At 36.4% G+C, this 19229-nt stretch overlaps 1 protein-coding gene across 1 annotated transcript in view; it reads right to left on the reverse strand.

Moving 5' to 3' along the window:
• Positions 1-19229, reverse strand: part of LOC140935310 (cold shock domain-containing protein E1-like) — a 28288-nt gene that overhangs the window by 6121 nt on the left and 2938 nt on the right. The window contains exons 4-23 of the mRNA XM_073384861.1: positions 18808-18935; positions 18113-18146; positions 16977-17073; positions 16571-16665; positions 15487-15561; positions 15255-15311; positions 14625-14725; positions 14058-14121; positions 12998-13060; positions 12116-12202; positions 11263-11530; positions 10809-10891; positions 10590-10685; positions 9198-9245; positions 8971-9042; positions 8783-8865; positions 7666-7774; positions 7266-7358; positions 6602-6681; positions 5500-5689 (exon numbers count right to left, since the gene is read on the reverse strand). Of these exons, the coding sequence (XP_073240962.1) occupies positions 5500-5689; positions 6602-6681; positions 7266-7358; positions 7666-7774; positions 8783-8865; positions 8971-9042; positions 9198-9245; positions 10590-10685; positions 10809-10891; positions 11263-11530; positions 12116-12202; positions 12998-13060; positions 14058-14121; positions 14625-14725; positions 15255-15311; positions 15487-15561; positions 16571-16665; positions 16977-17073; positions 18113-18146; positions 18808-18935 (1923 nt within the window). The remainder of the gene's footprint in view (positions 1-5499; positions 5690-6601; positions 6682-7265; positions 7359-7665; positions 7775-8782; positions 8866-8970; positions 9043-9197; positions 9246-10589; positions 10686-10808; positions 10892-11262; positions 11531-12115; positions 12203-12997; positions 13061-14057; positions 14122-14624; positions 14726-15254; positions 15312-15486; positions 15562-16570; positions 16666-16976; positions 17074-18112; positions 18147-18807; positions 18936-19229) is intronic.

Genomic DNA, 19229 nt, shown 5'->3' on the forward strand with positions numbered 1-19229 from the left:
AATCCAAAGTAATTTTCAAGCGACGAAAAAAAAGCAAACATTTCAAATAAAAATGCGTTACAGGGAGCAAACGTTCGCACCTCGTGCATTTCACTCAACTTCAGCAACAAACAAACCCAGTCAACACACAGAAAAAGCCCGCCTTGAGCCTGCGATAAGGGATGCGCAGAAGCTTGCGCAGAACGTTTTTCCGCCCTGAAGGTTTGGCATGCCCGGCATGCCAGGCAAGAAATTGGCATGCCCAGCGAGACTGATTTTGATGTTCGCTTCAGCATCATATCCTGAGAATCACATATAATCGCCAAATATATCTTAGGGAGCTTGAAGTTACAGGTTTCATGCCTGGCAATAAATGCAGATTATAACGAAAAGTCATGTTTGTCACAATGTGTGTCACGGGATCGACTGGCAAAACTGAAGACAGAACCCTGGATTTATAAATAAAAAGCACAACAAAACAACATTATTCATGCATAAAATAGAATACTTAACTTGCAATCAAAGATTAATCCTTTTATTTCAAACCGATACTGACATTTCTGGGTCCAGATTTAAATTTGATCGCGGAAAAGCGTCTTAAACAATAAGATAACAAATCTTCTCAGTATAAACTTATCCATGCTTAAGTTTTATCGCGTCGGAATGTTTCCCGGTCAACAGCATTAAAAGACTGGTAAAAATTAAGCTTACCAGGTCGTTCAAGTCAGTGCGAGAGTACGACGTTAATACTGCAAAGACGTTCTGATTTGGTGAATGATTTGGACTGCCTTCTCAGAGAGATTTTACTTAGTTTTTCAGTGCGCTTCTTGTCGGCTATGCGAATCTCGCAAACTGTTTTACTCCTTGCTGACGATAGTCCTTTGAGCAACGTCATCTGCGTCATCCGAAGATGCCCCGAGCACGCACGAAATCGGCCGAATTTCCGCAGAACTGTTTTCGGATGACGATGAATCTAGTTTGTTGTAGCGTGGCAGTTGTGGCGTCACGATGTCGTCATGTCTCTTCGCACTTGTTTGTCTTTTTTTTCTGCGGTGCATGGTTGAGATGTTGGTGAATGCTGGACAAGAAATGGATTCTGCGAGAGACTGTAAGTACAAATTTAGTATTAATTTGGTAAAGAAAAAGCCTGAATATCGAACAAATCCCGTGAATTAGCCTTTTGGCATTCAGTTTATCTTGCTGTTGAGCATGCCTAAGAACTCCGGCATAAGTGGTTGTCAACTCGTTCACTTCGGATTGTTTCTGTTTGTATGTCTTGTAATCTTCTTCTGCTGCTAAGAAGACTAGAGAAAACTTCAAAAATATAGAAACCAAAGCTAAAAAAGTCAGATCTAATTTTATAGCTCGAGTATAATTATCTTTGGCACCTACGGTCATATGTTTTCACTGTACTGGTAAAGTTACTTATTTTTGCTGCATAGTTTGACGTAATATATCAAACATGAGACGCAGTGTTTCATCACCAGATGAAACACCGAGAAGAGAGTTGAAAATACGACGCGCAGCGGAGTATTTTTGACGAACTTCGAGATGTTTCATCTGGTGATGAAACACTGTGTCGAATGTTTGATATTTCTTCTCAAACAAAATCACTTTTGAAGGAGAAATTAAGGATGCAAAAATGAGCAGTTTTTCATCTGATATCCAAACACTCATTAAACATTAATTTCCTTTGAATTTTCTTTATGAATTATTAATGAGTTTGAGAATGTTGTTTGAAAGACAATCAAACGGATATTACAATCACTTTAGGAGACAAAATAAAATATCCGTAAATCAAATGCCAAAATCAGATTTGGATTTCGCTTTAAAAAAATGAACGTGCTGCAAGTGTCAATGCAAAGTTGTAAACAACTCAATATAAGCAGTCTCTGAATGTGCGTTTAGGTCCACAAAACTAATTTTTCTTTTGGACATCTCATCCAAGCAAAGACTTAAGGCTTACATTGCTTGTCTTGTGTACTACAAAATGCTTTGCTACAGTAAGCCTCTGAGAGGCGATTCTGGTAAATTTATAGGACGCTAAAATGCAAATAATTCTAAGCTTAAACAACCTGGCTGGGTCCGTCTTGTGAATTACAAAATTTTCACGTTTGCTTGCTCTACTTTAAATGAACATGGTTTTTGAAATGATTTTGTACTATTTTAACCCGAAAATTATGACTGGGTTATAAAGCTTTTAAAACGGACGAAAACTAAGCTAATAAACATGTTCAATGTAAAAAAACTAAGATTTAGTCGCTTTTTCAACTTTGCTTTGTGGGCCGAAAAATTTAACAATGAGGCTTTTATTCGACATATTTTCTGAGAATTTTATCTGATCAATTTAATGTCACTAACATTGTTTTCGTATAGGAATTTTCCTAATTATATGAGCTTTTTAATAATTTTGATACTCTATAAACTTCTCATTTGATAGCTTCACTTTTTTATACACCGATTGAGAAACAAATTCGCTCTCGTTTATCCTATTTTATGACCTATTTATTAGAACTCTAGGTAACATACGAAATCATGTAACATACGAAATGATGTAACCTTTGATCCTAATTTATTTTTTCTTCGCAACCCCTAATCAGTTGACGGGCCGTGAGAGAATATCGCCACAAAAAGATGCGAAAAAGTTTTCGCTGAGTTTCCTTTACATATTCCGGCTTTATATGGGTCTACACCTTACCTGCTTAAAAATGAAACTGTTGTTCAATTAAGTGTCAGTCAAACTCGGTATAATCTTGACTTGCAAATCCAAATGCAAAGGTTTATTTCGCAGTAGAATTAAGAGCGTGTAAACATCATCGAACAACGCAATGTAAATTGGCTAATGTGAAACCACGTTTCTTTCACTTTATTTACGATGCATTTATCTCAATTGCACACTCTTGTGAAATTAGCCTCAGACAATTAGTTGCGACCTTTAACAGACTCAGCAAGCCAGTATGAAAATATGTTAAGAGAAGCTGAGCCCTACATGTTCTATTTCTTTTTTTCATATTGCCCTTGCATGTGTTAACATTCCACTTCTTTTTTGTTACAGGTAACTTCCAGACATGACGAGGAGATAATTACTTTTCAAGAGAGCAATTCTTTGATACTGTCAGTTATTACTGACTTTGAGTTAAAAACAAAGAACACAGACACTGGTAATGACACAAAAACATTAATCCCTGGCAAGCCTACAAAACAAGAAAGAGGAACTCAGACTCCTTATCAAAATGTGAAACAAGATAAAAACAGCTTTTCTAACGTAGGGAAAATTGCGTTAGAGAGATTTGTAATTGCAACGTTATATTCAAGCACATTGCATTGTCAAACATTATACACTTAATGTCAGATCCCGAGGGAAACAGTTAGTTTTGTTTTCCCAAGAGTCCTGATGTTTCCCGAGACGAAGTCGAGGGAAACATCAGGACTCGAGGGAAAACAAAACTAACTGGTTTCCCGAGGGACCTGACATTAAGTGTTTTGTTATATTTCTAGACTTTCACTTCAACAGCAACAAAAGAATAACCGGAGCGAACTAAAACAGTCGACTCGGTACTTATAACAACGCAAATTTAATTCTCAAAATCACTGAATGAATGATTTACAAACAAAAGTACTTTCCTCATATTATCTGCATCTTTTTCCTCCACTAGCTGCTGTTTTTCTTCTGGGAGCTTCTGGGATAACTTTAAAAATCGTTGCTTTTTAGCTTGAGGCTTCGTTTTTGTGTTGTTGTGTTTATTCACGAAAAAGAAAACTGGCTGGACCTGGCGGTGTTTTTCCCGCCTTCTGTCACACCACTTTCCACCATGCTTTGATCACGTGCTGCAATGTATCCCGAGCGGGATACATTGTTTAATGTATCACGATCAATCACGATCGGGATACATTTGATTTTAGTCAAGGCCACGTGACCAAGAATCAACCAATGGCAGTCCCTGTTTAGTTGAGTAAAAGTCTAGGAATATAGCAACATAATTTACTGAATAATGAACAGTCATTTTGGGGCTAATGGCTCAGTTTGTAATGAACTTTGAAAGATATTCTATAACCTTGTATTTTTAAAAGCTTTCATGGAACATAGATGCATTTTATTATACAATGAAAATAGTCTCTGTCTCTCTTTTTACTGATTTCAGTCAATTCCATTTTATTCGCAATGTGAAATGGGAATCCTATTAAAGACTCATTAAAAGACCGGGGGTGAGCAGTTTTTACAATCCCCCGACAGGTCATCTCCACGATGACGCTGTTTTATTACTACGGCAGAATCCCTCAGGGTTTTTCTTTCTTGTGAAAATTAGAGCTTTTGTTATTTAAACTTCGCTGGGACAACCAAATCTATGAAAATGAAAGGAATAGCAATGACGTCATCGTGTAACCGTACATCAAACGATAAGCACTGTGATCTGTTTAGTTTTTTTTTTTTTAGCCAGGCTTAAAATATCTGTAGATTCAAGGAATTATAACCTGTGCGTTGAGAGCATGCCAGAGACCGATTTTGGCATGCCCGGCATGACCCAGATTATGGCACGCCCGGCAAGCCAGAGAATTTGGCATGCCGGGCATGCCAGAAAATTTGGCATGCCCGGCATGCCGGAGATTTTGCTGGCTATGAGTTACTTATTACTAGAACCTAGGCTTCTCGCGGCATGGGTGAGAAGGTCACGGAACCTCAAATTATGCTTACAAGGCATGCGAAATTCTGTTGCATGCCAATTTCAATGCAAAACCACTCTGGGGCCACCCCCTCTTTTACCAGTGAGCAAATCATTGACGATAGGCATGGGAAAAATCCTTGCATGCTAACCAACATTGAAAACGTAGCAGAAATGTCCTCAGTTGCTGAGTCATGCCCTAGGGGAGGCTTTAAAATACAGAATTTCCAGACATGGATGAGGGAATTTTCCGTAAACAGCATGTGATCATGCCTGCTAGGACGTATTGCCTCCATATTGCCCCTTTTTACAGCTAGCTAGGCTCATTTTTAGGTTCCATGGCCTGAAATGACGATAAATTCATGCCCTAAATGTAAAAAGTCCAAAAACATCCTCGAAATTTTAGTTTCCAAGCCGTTTTGAGTCACCAAATTTATTGATGTGTCAAAGGGTTAAACAGCATCATACTCATACACTGCCCCATATTCAATTTCATTTTCTTGCTAAGAAGTTTTAAAGTCAAGTCTGTCCTAAATTGTCTTGCCTGAAGTTAACTAGTTAAAAACTGATGCCCTACATCTGTACATGGTGCACATAACTGCCTTCTTTTTTCTATTTCTTGCTTCCGAAGAACAACAAATACACATATTTACTGTCTACAGCTATGCAGACAAGTCTCAGTAACTTTGTTTTGTCATAAGCTGAAGTTCAGGGACTAGTTGTTAGAAAGGTGGATAATGCTATCTACTGGATAGCGCAAGTGGTTTTCCATTACACTTATCCACTGGATAGAAATTTATCCAACGTTCCAACAACCGAGGCCAGACCAGGAAAAGGTTTAGAAAAGCACTTTACTCACCTGTGGATCAGCCCTTCTTAGAGACCTGAGCACTCGTCCAATGTAAACTTCTGGTAGAATATCCTCCCGAACAATTGTCCCCTGCGGCAGCTTAACAACCCTTTCTGCACTGACTTTGCTATTTTTACATTTGATTGTATATTCCATCTCATCACCAAGTATCAGCTCGTTTGGATCACCATCATATTCACTGTAATGGAGGTGGAAATTTGACTGTGGAGATTTCTCAAGAGCTTTAGACCTTCCCACGGTTTTTTTTTTTTCAGCCTTTGACATGGATGAGTTAGTGAAAATCTGTCAACTCCACTATAAAGAGCGCAGATTAAATTAATAAAATTACCAAGTTTGAAGGTGATTTGTTCGAAACTAACAAAGATATAGCTTCTCAAAGTTGCAAAATTTTACAGACGTTTGTGTGGTGGGGGGCACAAACTTGCCCACCATTTAAATGTCAGTAAATTTTCTCAAAGCTATATAATATCTTTGCTCGTTTGAGACATATCACTTTCAAACTTAGCAGGGTTGTCATTAAGAGCTGGAGGTACTCAGAGAGTGGCCCCCGGCTACTTTTATTGGAAAATAGAACAAAAATCCCTAGCCGTTTGATTCCCCGCCTACTTGTTGTATTTACCTGGCAACTTGAAATCTTAGTGACAACCCTGAACTTAGCAATTTCACTCATTTTTGTCCATGTCAAAAGTTGAAAAAACCGTGAAAGGGTCTATTGAATTATTTAATGAGTCTATTTTAAGGCAGTTACCAAAAGTCAGACCCGGCTGGCCAGTTAAAAAACTTATAGTGACAACATGAAACAACACATAACTTACTGTCAATTAGAAATAATTTGTTTGCAATAAATTTTCTTCCAAACAGTAGACGTGTCCAGACCACTCCCTAAAACCCCAAAGATTTGCATTTTGGGGGTTGCTTAGAGGTTAACTACAGCTGTTGAAAAAATTACGGCTTACAAGACAGTAGAATAATTCTAAGGCACGTTTATATGCCAAATATTGTTTAATTTATTGACTTACAAAGTAGTTTTGGTTTCATTTATTAATCAATTAAATTATCTATTTATTTTTAGTGCACATCTGATACATACCTGTAGTGAAAAAACACTTCCTTGTCATGTTCTGATGTTTCCAAAAAGCCAAAGTTTTCCTTTAGTGTAGCAACAAATCCCTTAAAAAATTAACGTTGTCTGGCAGTCAATTGACATGATTGACAAATCAACTCTGTTAATGTTAATGAAACACATGGCCCCAAAACTCTAATGACAAAAACTTTTGAGTAGGATTTGTTAGCCACAATCATATTCACAATCATCATGTGCAAGGGTCTATTAAAAGAACATGACTTCTCTGTTAAATTACAGTAGCTGGTTGGTAGGAAAAAAAAAGAAAATTCATGTCATACTGGGGTTTTTCTTCAGTGAAAATATAACCCTTCAAGCCCCAGTATCCATAATATGCAAATTCTTCAGGCTGATCTCACAATCTTATTCCTTAAAGCAATAATTGATAGAATTTGAGAAGGATCAAAGCAGTTTTCCTTTGGTGATTACTTCATCAAAACTCCCAACCTTTCTTGAGGGTGTATGGTTAAAATAATTGTTTTGGACAAGATTGGAGTAGGTCACTCTCAGGAAATTGGGACCCATTGACTTGATTATAAATGGACGTGTTCTCATAAACATAACAAGCTAAATTACAGTAACTACAAGTAAGACACATTTTATCTCTGTTGATAAAATATTATTATCTTACCTTGTGTCTTACTTCACTGTTTCTCTTCACAACAGTCACATTCACAGCCTTCCTGAAACCAGTTCTTTGACTTTGAGACAGATTGAACTCCACCTTAGATACATTAAGAAAACAACATTTCATTCAAATTAATTTAGTGTATTCCTTAGGTACAGCTGTTAAACCACTACAATGCCAATGGAATTAGAATCCATGCTTAAGTCTTTATCTAGCTCTACTTAATTTATGCAGATTTAAAGTACTTCACTCACTTTGAACTCTCACGTATTTAGTTTCCAATTCTTTAGCTAACGGCATAATGAGGTCACCGAAACATCAGAACATTACCTAGTTAGTTTTTGCATGTTTATTTTTCTCTAAATCACTGTCAATAATTTTGTAAATAGTCATAGCTTATTACCATGTCTCCAAACTGTGTTGCCCCTCTCAAATCAAAGCTGTTGATTTCAAATGGCAGAGTTTCTCTTGCTCCATTGATGCAGCAACTGATTAGGCCAGACTCACTCTCTCTACAAAACAATTTGACAACACTTTTTTTGCAGTAGTGTTGGTAAAGTTATAGAACATGTATAATTATCAACTATTTAAGGAAGCATCAAGCTCTTAGCTACATTATTACAATCTGTAAAACAAAGTGTACTCTTAGCAAAAATTCGCTGGAAGTTTAAATTATTTGGCTTTAGCCAACAGAACAGGGAGACAACCTCAAATAATGGAAAAGGAAGGGGAAAAAAAGGAGAAAAGATGACAAAGACATTAAATGTGGCATTTACTCCACCCTGGTCAACTGAAATGTTTTTGTTTGGTAGCAAATTGAGGGGAAATGCGTTAGGAGAGGCACTGTCATTGTGGTTAAGGGACAGAACTTTTAAAGTGCCCATCACCTAAAATTTTTTATTTTCTTATCTGAAACTATACCTTATTAAAATAACTTGTGCGAAAAAATTTTGTGATTTGAACAAAACCCGATTTTTTTACAATTTTTTGAAAACGTTCAAATTTGCCACCATTTTACACACCATTCGTCTTAGTCTTCTCTCGGAGTATGACGTACTTTAAGGAACACGTGACCTTATCGACAGGAAAACATTAAGAGTTCTGATAGGTTTTTCTTTTTCAGAAAAACTTTCTTCTTACGAAGACATTGTGATTCAATCCTTACTTGAAATTTATCTTTTTTGTGTACAGCCGGTGAAGGCAAGGTAATGCGAGTTCCTTAATTTATGTCACATGACGTCATATGTGAGCTTGCTAGTTTGCATGATCAGCAGCGCGAGTGTACTGCAAAAATGTAGACTTCAAAAAATTGTAAAAAAATCGGCTTTTGTTCAAATCGCAAAATTTTTTCGCAGAAGTTATTTTAATAAGGTATAGTTTCAGAAAAGAAAATCAAAAATTTTAGGTGATGGACACTTTAAGGAGTGGTTAAAGCTGGTTCAAGTGGTTTTCATCAAATACATGTTATGTGTCTGATTTAGTAAAGCAAGATTACAGCTGTACTACAGAATATAACTCACCTATTGCTATCCTTTCTGGGACTGCGGCTGCTATAACATGGCTCTCGTTCAACATAACCTTTATATATTTGGGATGATACACTCTGTAAAAGAATATATTGAATTAAATTCATTCAAATTTAAGGGTACATGTCTTGGTATGTTACAGTATTGGCAGCAATCTTAAATGCAACTTTGTTTCAACTTACCTCCATCTGAATGGTCCCTTTGGGTACAACTCTTACTCTGATAGCATGCAGACGTTTAATAGCAGACATGTCCTAACAAACACAGCAAAATGCACTAAGTAGGTTGATAAATTGGGCACTTGTTCAAGTAATCATGGTTATTACATGAATGGAACACTTTTAAAATAAACACGTTTGTGCCACTATAGAAGAAAAACTCTAGATGTTAAGAAACATGCATAACCAACCTCTGAAATTGCAAATTCCACTTCATCACCAACTTGAATCTGGTGTGCCTATCAAGAGAGTTTAAAAATATTATGCAAAGACATTCACTTTTAACTTACAATTTTTATATTAAATACTTTACTGCAAATAACTGAACACTGACTCCAGGCATAAAAATAGGCCATTTTGTTAAACTTGGTCACATAAAACCCTTCATTACAACAAAAATATTAGTGAATTTGATGTAAAACAACCAGTAATGCACCTATCAATGTAAATCCCGTGGGGGGGGAGTGCGGGCAAGGGGAGGGGATTTGATGCCTGAGACTATCCCGCTGTCGGGCTTTTGATCATGTGAAGCGACCCCGGGGTCGGGACATTTGACTTTGACCGACAGAAGCCTGGTATTCCTGGTATCAATTCAGAAGCGGTTACCAGGTCCGTTCCTCGAGGCTTTCTGAACGTCACGCTGTTGGAGAAAGGTATGAAGTTTTCATTTGTTTTAATCGCCATAATCCGATACTTTAAACTGTCTATAATGTCTATTGTAAGAAAGTTTTTATCTTCAAGTTCCCATCTGATTGTAAAACTCGATTGAAATCGAATTCCACCATGAAAGTCAGAGGATTTTTTTCGAGTCACTGATCCGACATGTTGACCAGATGTTATAAAGCATTTTACGTTTCATTAATATTATTATAGCAAGGTCAGTCTTCCTTGAGTGATTTTGTTGTTCAAAATAAGAAATGCTAGTGGAGAGAGAAAATACTTAATTACAGCAAGTAACTTAACGGAGCTTACGTTAACCTTAAATAAAAGTAGTAAGATTGTACTTTTGAAATGTTTCTTTATTCGTTTTATATAGTATTATAGTATTGTTTGTTTAGATTTTTTCCCCTGGGGTGGGGTCTCTTTTGACACTTTTGATTGATCTTTCGTTTCCCACCCTGGGGAATTTGATCAAAAAATTTTAAAATTTGTCAAATCCCCACCCCTTGCCCGCACTCCCCCCCCACGGGGTTTACATTGATAGGTGCATAAGATTACATAGAAATTTTAACGATTTCAAATTAGGAAGACTTTCTTGGGAAAACAATTATTATTCTGGCAATAATGTAGGTCATGGGAGAGACAAACATTGCATAGACTCACAGTTAAATATGCAGTGTAGGTCTTGTCAGAGGAAAAAACACTTACACCTTAGACTGGGTTTGAAAATGTTAACGCCACTAAGCAAAATTAATACCACGCCCTATAATTACCTGCGGTCACAAGTACAAACCCACAACACTCATTACTGATATCCAAAATACTTGCGGAGCCCCATAGTTAATAAACATAAATATAAATCCATACTACAATTCAACAGTCAGTCGCAAAAATTAATATTAGTATAAGAGCTTGTCTCTTACGGAGTCAAGAAGTTCACTGTAGTGGAAGAACATCCGAGCATCTCTGTCACAGCATTTTATAAAACCAAATCCTTCCTTTAATGACACCACAACACCCTAGGAATACACACATCCAACATGTGGTCAATAGTATAGAAATAGTAAGAAATCTTGGACCATTACCTGTAAATCGATGGAAAATTTAATAATTACGGACTTAATTAACTTTTAAGTAAGTACCATTTCTCTAATTTCTCCTTCATCTGCTTCTGCTACATCAACCAAGCTGATATTTGCAGCTCTTTTAAGTGAGTCGCGGCGATCTAAATAATAAGACAGAAAAAAAAATTGTCAGAGAACCCATAATGTACAATAGCTAGACATTTACTGGCAAAAAATGTATCATTTTTAACCACAAACTAATGAATCAACAAAGTGATACAACAGTTACTGAAGACTAATCCAGCAGCTACTGAGTCTGATGTGCAAAAACCAACTTCATATTATGTTAAAAAAAAATACCACCCATGGGCGCTTAAGAGGTAAGAAGGGCTAGTGCGAAGCTAAAAAACAAAAGCATAAGTATAGATTCAACATTTTCCCAAACTATGGCTAATCACCCAAACGGCAATAATAACATTGCTTAAAATAGCTATTTTGATTGAGACATGGGTCCCAGGAGTTTATAACCCACCTACTGCAATATTGAATTCCACCAAGTCTCCAGCCCTCAAGGAAAAGTCTCCTTGCAAGTCTCTCTCAGAGAAAACAATCTCCTCCTCGATATCTTCATTATCAGGCAGAGTGTAGACAATTTTTCCATGTAATGGATCATGCTGCCTCTTTGCGGCAGATTTACTCAAGGGCCGGTCCACAGTTCCCTGATATCTAACACTGCTGACATCTTCAAATTTCACTGTGCCTTCAGGTAACTTTTCCACACGTACAGCAACTTCCTTACCCTGCAAGACAGTTAATGTTATTTTTGACAAGAGCCACTTTTTAAATTTTTATAGATATTTTTGGGGGACAGTGTAAAATAAAACAATCTGTAATTCAATTGATGTTCACCTTTTGTTGAATAAATAGATAATGATGATGAACACAATTCATAAAGACAGAGATGAAAATAATCACTGGACAATAACTGACTACAACTGACTCATAAACGAGTTAATCATAACAGCAGTTGCACATGACATCCAAAAAAAGCTAACACCAGGAATTATCATTTTTGGTTGCAGTGAATAGCCAGCAGTAATCAGTCTACCTGTGAGTCCTTCACCTACAATGCAATATTTTCATTTAAGACGCATAAGGCTTCCTTGATTGAATCCAACCACATTTTTGTTTTGTTTGACAAAAATGGAGTCAAAATTATTTGCAGTTCTTATAGAAATGTTCTCCTCATTGAATATTGTTTTTTATTACTGATTGCATTAATTTTACTTGAGCACATTTTATTTACATGTATAATATAAAGAGATAATTTGCTTTGATAATTATTATTAGATTAATTCTAATACATGTACGTTTCTGTCACATACATTTCTTGTTTGTATTCCAAACTCAACATCATCTCCCAACATGAGTTCATTAACATTTCCACTGAATTCACTGTAATGGAAAAAAATCTGCAAGAAACAAAAAAACATTAATCCTGTTTTGGATCATGCTATTAAAGTCAAAAAACATCTTTTATTAGAACAAAATACCAAAGAAATAGAAAGGACATTAGCATCATCAAATTAAACATCTCTGACTTTCACAAAGTCATCATTCCGTCGACTTAGTCCATGGAAACACTAAAAAAAACGCTCATTTATATACTAATATTATTAATCAATGGAAACACTAAAAAAAAAGCTCATTTATATACTTATATTATCAATCAAAGCTGTTCTCTGTACAACTAATTTGATGCTTGAAAATAGGCTGAAATTGATGTCTATGTCATAGTTAATTTTTTATCTCAGGTACAGCTGTAATTATTTTTGTTTTTCTTTTGTTTTTGGGTATGGTAGTGTAGGCTAATGAAGTTAAAATAAAATAAAAACAAAAACTACTTGAGATAAAAAACTACAACACATCTACAAATCATATTCGGTGTACTGTAGCACTGGGAACATCCACATGCTCTCAACTGAAGATTTTTTTTTATCTTCAAGAAGGTTATTACAACACAAAGTTACTACTAAAGTGTCTGCATCAGCGAGGTTAACTTTCTACATGTATGAGAATCTGTTCCTCGGGCAAGAAACAAGTGTCTGTTGTCCACATAAATGGGTGTCCATATTAAATGGGTTTAATTTAGAAAAAATGTAACAGCTTTCCCCAGGGACAAAAAAATTCTCTGTAATAACGAGGTGTCCCTACAGCAGAGTTTGACTGTATTTATTGAAAATTGGATTGACTTTCACGAATCTCACCTCACTGACTTTGTCTGCCCTCTCAATAAATCCAAATGACTCTTTCATTGATGAAACAACTCCCTTTCAAAAGAAAAAAACATCAATGAGACAGGACTAAAGATAACACAGCAACTGATGAATATCCACACATACAAAACTAGATTTGAGGAATGTCAAACATTAATAAATTAGTTAAAGTTTCCAACTTTAAAGCAAGGCTTAAAATTTAAATTATTCTTTAAGTTAAGAACAATAAGCTCATTAAAAAGCATAAAATCTAGTGCATCATAAAAACTTTTCAGCTTTAATAATCATGAAAGATCTAAAAACAATAAATGCACAAAGTTGTACTGAATGGAGAGTGATTCCTACAATTTAAGATCCTTTCCTGTCCCTAAAACAAAGTGCACGAGCCTTAAGGACAAGCCCTTTGCTCATGTCGGCCCCTCACTATGGGACACTCTTCCTTTAGGGATGGAAAACTTATGGGGGCGGGCAGGCGAAGTACAAAAAAACTATTTGCGCAAGGGAAAATTAAATGAAAAAAAAATTCATGCACGCCAATTAATCAAAAAAAAATACTCATTCTACAGCCTAAAAAAATTCTTACAAGGAATTTGATGACAAAAAAAATTCCTGTGGCTCGAAAATTCTCCCCCACCCCCCCATAACTTTTCTAATGGTCCATCCCTTAGCTAACATTAAGTATCCAGGCTGTTCAGGGTTTTAAGCAGGTTCTACAGACTTTTGTTAATTAGTTTCTACAGTGAATGCAGTGTTTTATTTTCATTTTCTATGAGTATAATGTTTGTCATGTGTTAGTGTTTGTCAGCTTTTATTAGTGCTTTAGAATAATAATTACGTATATAGTTTTAGCACTGACTAAATAAAGTATCTTTAAAAAAAATTTAGTTACATTTCTGTAAAAGTATTTCTTCTACTTGTTCAGGATTACCAGACAGGGTTTTTTTCCGACCCCTGAGTCATACAAATGTACTGGTCTGTGCATGTACAGTATATTTTGTGGCACTCTACTCACATGTTACTTGTATCATTTATTATTTTTTTCTTTGTTTACCTGGCACTTCTCAGTTTCTGCTGCTTCCAAAAGGGCTAACTCACGAGCTCTGACAACCCCTGTTCTATTATAACACAGAAAATGTTAGAGTACTCCTCAATCAGATACCATTTTCAGAAAAACCTAAATACCAACTGCAAGTATTAACAGCACTGTTTTAAAAAATCTAAACTTGCTTCACTGATGCATTTTCAAGACGCATTTTTCCTACAGTAGATGTGCATCTTTTCCTAAGGTTTCAGGAAAATTATCTGTAAGCAACCAAAGATGAAAGAAAAGAAAGAAAAGAAAAACATTCCAGCACAGCAAGCTTTTAAACACAACTATAAGAGTATGAGTACAGTTCACTTTTGTTTGAGCTGTATGAACAAACTTTTGGTAGGCAGATGGTACACAAGCCTGCACAGACTACATCCGCGATGCAGGCTAAAGGTACAGAGTCAACCTTAACGTTTAACCCTTTCAACTCTCACATTTCTCACATACTGTTCCCCATGCGATCTCTACGGTTCTCATGAAAAGAACTTATTGCTTGACAAAACCTGACAAAACTAATTTTATCATTACCTCTTGTCTGTAGCTACATAAAATTCAACTTTATCTCCCTTGTGCAGGGGAGTACCAGAAGTACAAACATCACTTGGGGAGAATGATAGATAGAAATATTCCTGAAAAAAGAAAATTGTACTTTAAATGACTTGTAATCAACATCGTGATAAACAAAATAAAGCCTTTGTAGCACAACCAACAATCAGTCAATTTGACAGCATTGCAATACAATGTACATTTTTATTATTCCCAAGTAGCTGGTATCATATACTTTGAGAAGTAATTTGAATGTAGGACTCAAAATGGTGTCATTGTGGGCATACAGTGGCAATTCTTTTTTTTTTGCTACATTGCATCCTTTCCGAGTAAAACACATTTTGAATTCAGTAGGTGCAATCAAGGCAAAGAGGGCTAATTAACGTAACCATGAAAGAAAAGTAGTATTGCCGCCATTTTGGAATAAGGTGTACGTGTATGTATACAGAGGAGACTGCGCTACTGGACGTCTCAAAAAACTTATCTAACAAAAATTATGCTAATTTCTGATAGTCAGAAAGATGCCAAACCCATTAAGCAGCCATTTGCTGTGATTCCAAATACAATTTTCAGACTTACACAGAAATGTAAGTTCCTAGTGATTCTACTTACCCCATTTCTCTCATAGCTGACTCGACCCATTTCAGGATCAATAAATCCATTTGAAGGCTGTAATTAAAAGAAACAAATAAAGAAAAAAACAAACACAAAGAATACAGTATATTCCACGAGCAAGAAAGGTAAAAGTTTATGGCAAAATAAAAATTGTCTTTTATTCACTTAATATCAACTATGTGATATAGTGAAGCAAAATATTTATATAATCACATAATATCATACTCACAGATTTAACAGGGTTCTTATATGATAGTTTAGGTTCAGCATCTATGATTCCAACCACTTTGTCTTCACTTCGAATCTAAATCCAAACAACACATATGATGATGATGAATGGATACAAAGGAAAATGAAAGCCATTAACCATTACACTGCATGGTACACAAAGCGAGCAGAACCTACTTTTGACTTTTTGAGCAAAGGAGCTGAAAAGGAGGCACTCCCTAAATAAACCATTTTACAGTTATAAGTGAAAAAAAGGCTGGAGTTGATCTTTTTTTGATACAAACCCTCACACTCTATTATTTAAATAATGTTGTTCTTATGCTGACTAGTATTTTCTATGCACAATTTCCATAAGAAAAAGAAAGAGGTTTGGATTCAAAAAAGGTCAACCTTAGCCTCATGTCCAGTCAAAGGCTAGGATACTATGCCCACAACTGTAAAATGGTCCATTGCATCAAACCTTTTGAATTCCAAGGTTCTAGATTAGTCAATCTTGCTCTTTCTCATTAAAACTAGTTTTCTGAGTGCCAACAGCAGTTATTGCTAAATCAATGGTCATAACTGTGCTCGCTTTACCAAGCACACTGCTGTATATCAGGCCTGGGTTCAAAACTTTATTCCAGCAATGAGTAGCTCATACTCAGCTAAGATTTTACTTGATTCATGCAGAGTCTTTCAAAGAGTGGGCCGGAATCAAACAAGTGAAGGAAAGGCTCTGCTGGCAGGCTGTGTGGAGCATTACAAAACTAGTAAAAATAGATGCCAAACATTCTGACCAAAAGGGGTGATATGGGCAATTTCCAAGAGAATGTTGTTAGCTATAACGATTTTATTTCAAAAATTACTCTTTTAATCTGTCAATTATAAAGTCAAAAGTGAAGACATGTAAAATATTTCTTACTTCTAATCTTGCATCAGATCGGGAAAATACTACAGAGTGACATTTTCTTCAGCATGCAACATAAAATTAAATTCATTTCTAAAATTTTTGAACTCCTGAACTTTTAGGAGTGAAATATTTTCATGCATGTTTTAACTAAAGGAAAAGAGCTGTAAATAATTATTAGTTGATACCAGTGACATACCTCGAAGGACACAGATCCCACTTCAAGCCTCACCACACGACAGGCAATTGGTTTGCCTGTTCTTTGATCTGAAGAAATCTCAAACTCCATTTCATCTAACAAAGTCAAACAGCAGAAAAAGGCTCATTACAAATGTACATAACTATTCTTTCAATATTATTTTTTTCAGTTCAAAGACGGTATTAAAACCCCAGTTTAAGAAAAAAATAGAGCCAAAGAGCCACAGGGAAGTGCAGAGAAGAGTACACTCAGTATAAGCGCTACAGCCCTGACCGATGGGCTGTTTTAGGGTGAAGACAAAAATTTATTTCAATGCTATATATGTAGATATAAACAACCTTCCAAAAGTTCAGGTAAGACTAGACTACATTATTATGTGAAGCAAACAAAACATAAATGTCCTAACCTCCAATATTCAGGTCCTCAGGGTCTTCATTAATTTGACTATAATGGAAGAAAATCCGCAGGTCTCTCTCACAACACTGAATAAAGCCATATGTGGGCTGCAACAATGAACCAACAAAATTAGTTAATGGAGTAGCATATACATTGTACAGTGCAATGCAAGAGTGCTGTCCAATAGCCCCAGGCAAGGGCAGCAAGCCGTCAGACTGGAATGTTTAGATTAAAAGCTTTGCAAAGGGCAAGCAACATTTGTGTAATAAAGTAATTAATAATAAGGGGGGTTGGTAGGTCTGTGCAACTGTTCCGGGCTACATGCAGCAAACATCAGCTAAAGGGCAAGCAATTTTTTAAATTTAATCTAGCCCTAAGCAAAGGATTGTGAATAAATGTACACTCCCAATATCCATGGCATAGTTGACCTGACAATTACCTCACACACAAATTCTCACAGCCAGCAATTTTGCTGGCAGCCTAAAAATATGTTGGTGATTTTCTTAACACTTAATTTCAACACTGATTTTAACAACATAACAAAGGGCTCCACTGTACAAGTACAGTGAACGTATGTTGTGGTTAAACTTATCACCAACAGATGAGCTTGGGCACTGGTGCCTACAAAGTTGGTGGAGCCGGGCAATGCTCTAGCACAAGGAAGGAGGTATAAACCATGGCAACCCTGCGAGGGGCCCCCACCAGGCACTGTCACAATGAACTGGTCAGTGGAATCCTTACCAACCAATATGTTTTTTTCCCTCACCTGGCCCTGAACTAAAGAGGGAGGGAGGGCTGGAAAAAAACACTGCACAAAAATTGGCAAGCAAGCAACAAGGCTCTAGCGCACACACTTTGCGAAGAACTGCAAGCAAGCAATTGCTTATACAAGTCACAAGGTGCCCCTGCTAAAAGCATCGGGCTGGCCACCCCCAGCACTGTTGGGAAAACTGCTGACCAGCATTGCTGTGAGGTTGACTTTGCCTAAAGTACATTTAGCCACATTTAAATTATTTTTATTCTTTTTTTGTTTCAAACATTGAATCAATAGCAAACTAAAACATGAGTACATGTACATAGTATGCAAGAGAATACTTAGTTCTCTGACAACGTTATCAAAAATGTACATGTGGTGACATTTCTTACCAAGAGTTTCTCTACTACACCAGTTTCTCTGGATCTGAGGGTAAAAGTAACACACAAAGTAAATCTTGACAATAACATCTGCTTAGAAAAACAGAGGTTGGATGCCTGAGACATCCAGAAACTTGTACTACTAGTGGCCAGCTTTCAGATAAAGACTACCATCGGGGCAGCACTAGCAGGCACCCATCACACTCATAAACAGTGGTAATAGTGAAGAAAGAAAGAAGATGATTGTCTATGAGAAGAAGACCCCTGCAAGCACACTCAAGGGAAAAAACACTGACGGTCATGAAACACACACTGAAAGTTGCTAAATGCTACAGTACACTTTGGTCCAAGGGCACATGAAAGCATGGCACAAGACTAAAGCTACTTGTGGTTAACTCTTTTAAACTGTATTTAATCACACTATGCACATTATTATGTTCAAAGTATAACTATACTGTACAAGTATATAAATGTTCTGTAGATATAGGAAAAACACATAGGGGAATCTACATGAAGATGTATCAGAACCTCTCACGTGCTTGAATCCTGACAATGATATAACATTATAAAACCTACAGAAAACTTTAAGAGCAAACATTGTTTCAAAAAAGCTAACCCCCTCCCCCCCCCCTCTTCCACCCCCCCCAAAAAAACTGCATAATGTACAGTGTTTTCAGCTTAGGCATACATCTAGGATAAAAACTTACCCAGAATGACTGGAGAAAGAATTTCCATCATAGGAAAATGCTCTTCCTCTGTTATGATTGCCAATGTAATAATCACGCCCACTTAAGTCGTATGGACTTGTCCTTGTGCGATCTCGACGATCAGAACCCTGCAACAACAGTACATATATCTTACTCTTATTCAGGATGCTTACCTGAAGCTAACTACCCTTTTAAGTTTGGGAGGTTCCTGATCTTAATAATTTTGTTCTCAAGCTTCAAAAAATTACACTGGGCCAGGATGAGTGTTGAAACTCTTAAACTTCAACTTCTCAACCTTATTGGAATAAATAATTAATAATTACAAATGTACAAGACAAAGAGACTGGTCCACAAGGAACATCTGCTAATCTGGGCCAAACAGCCACACACACACACAGACACAAATGTAAATTACAATGAGA

The sequence above is a fragment of the Porites lutea genome, chromosome 4, assembly GCF_958299795.1.
Source record: "Porites lutea chromosome 4, jaPorLute2.1, whole genome shotgun sequence".
Classification (NCBI taxonomy): domain Eukaryota; kingdom Metazoa; phylum Cnidaria; class Anthozoa; order Scleractinia; family Poritidae; genus Porites; species Porites lutea.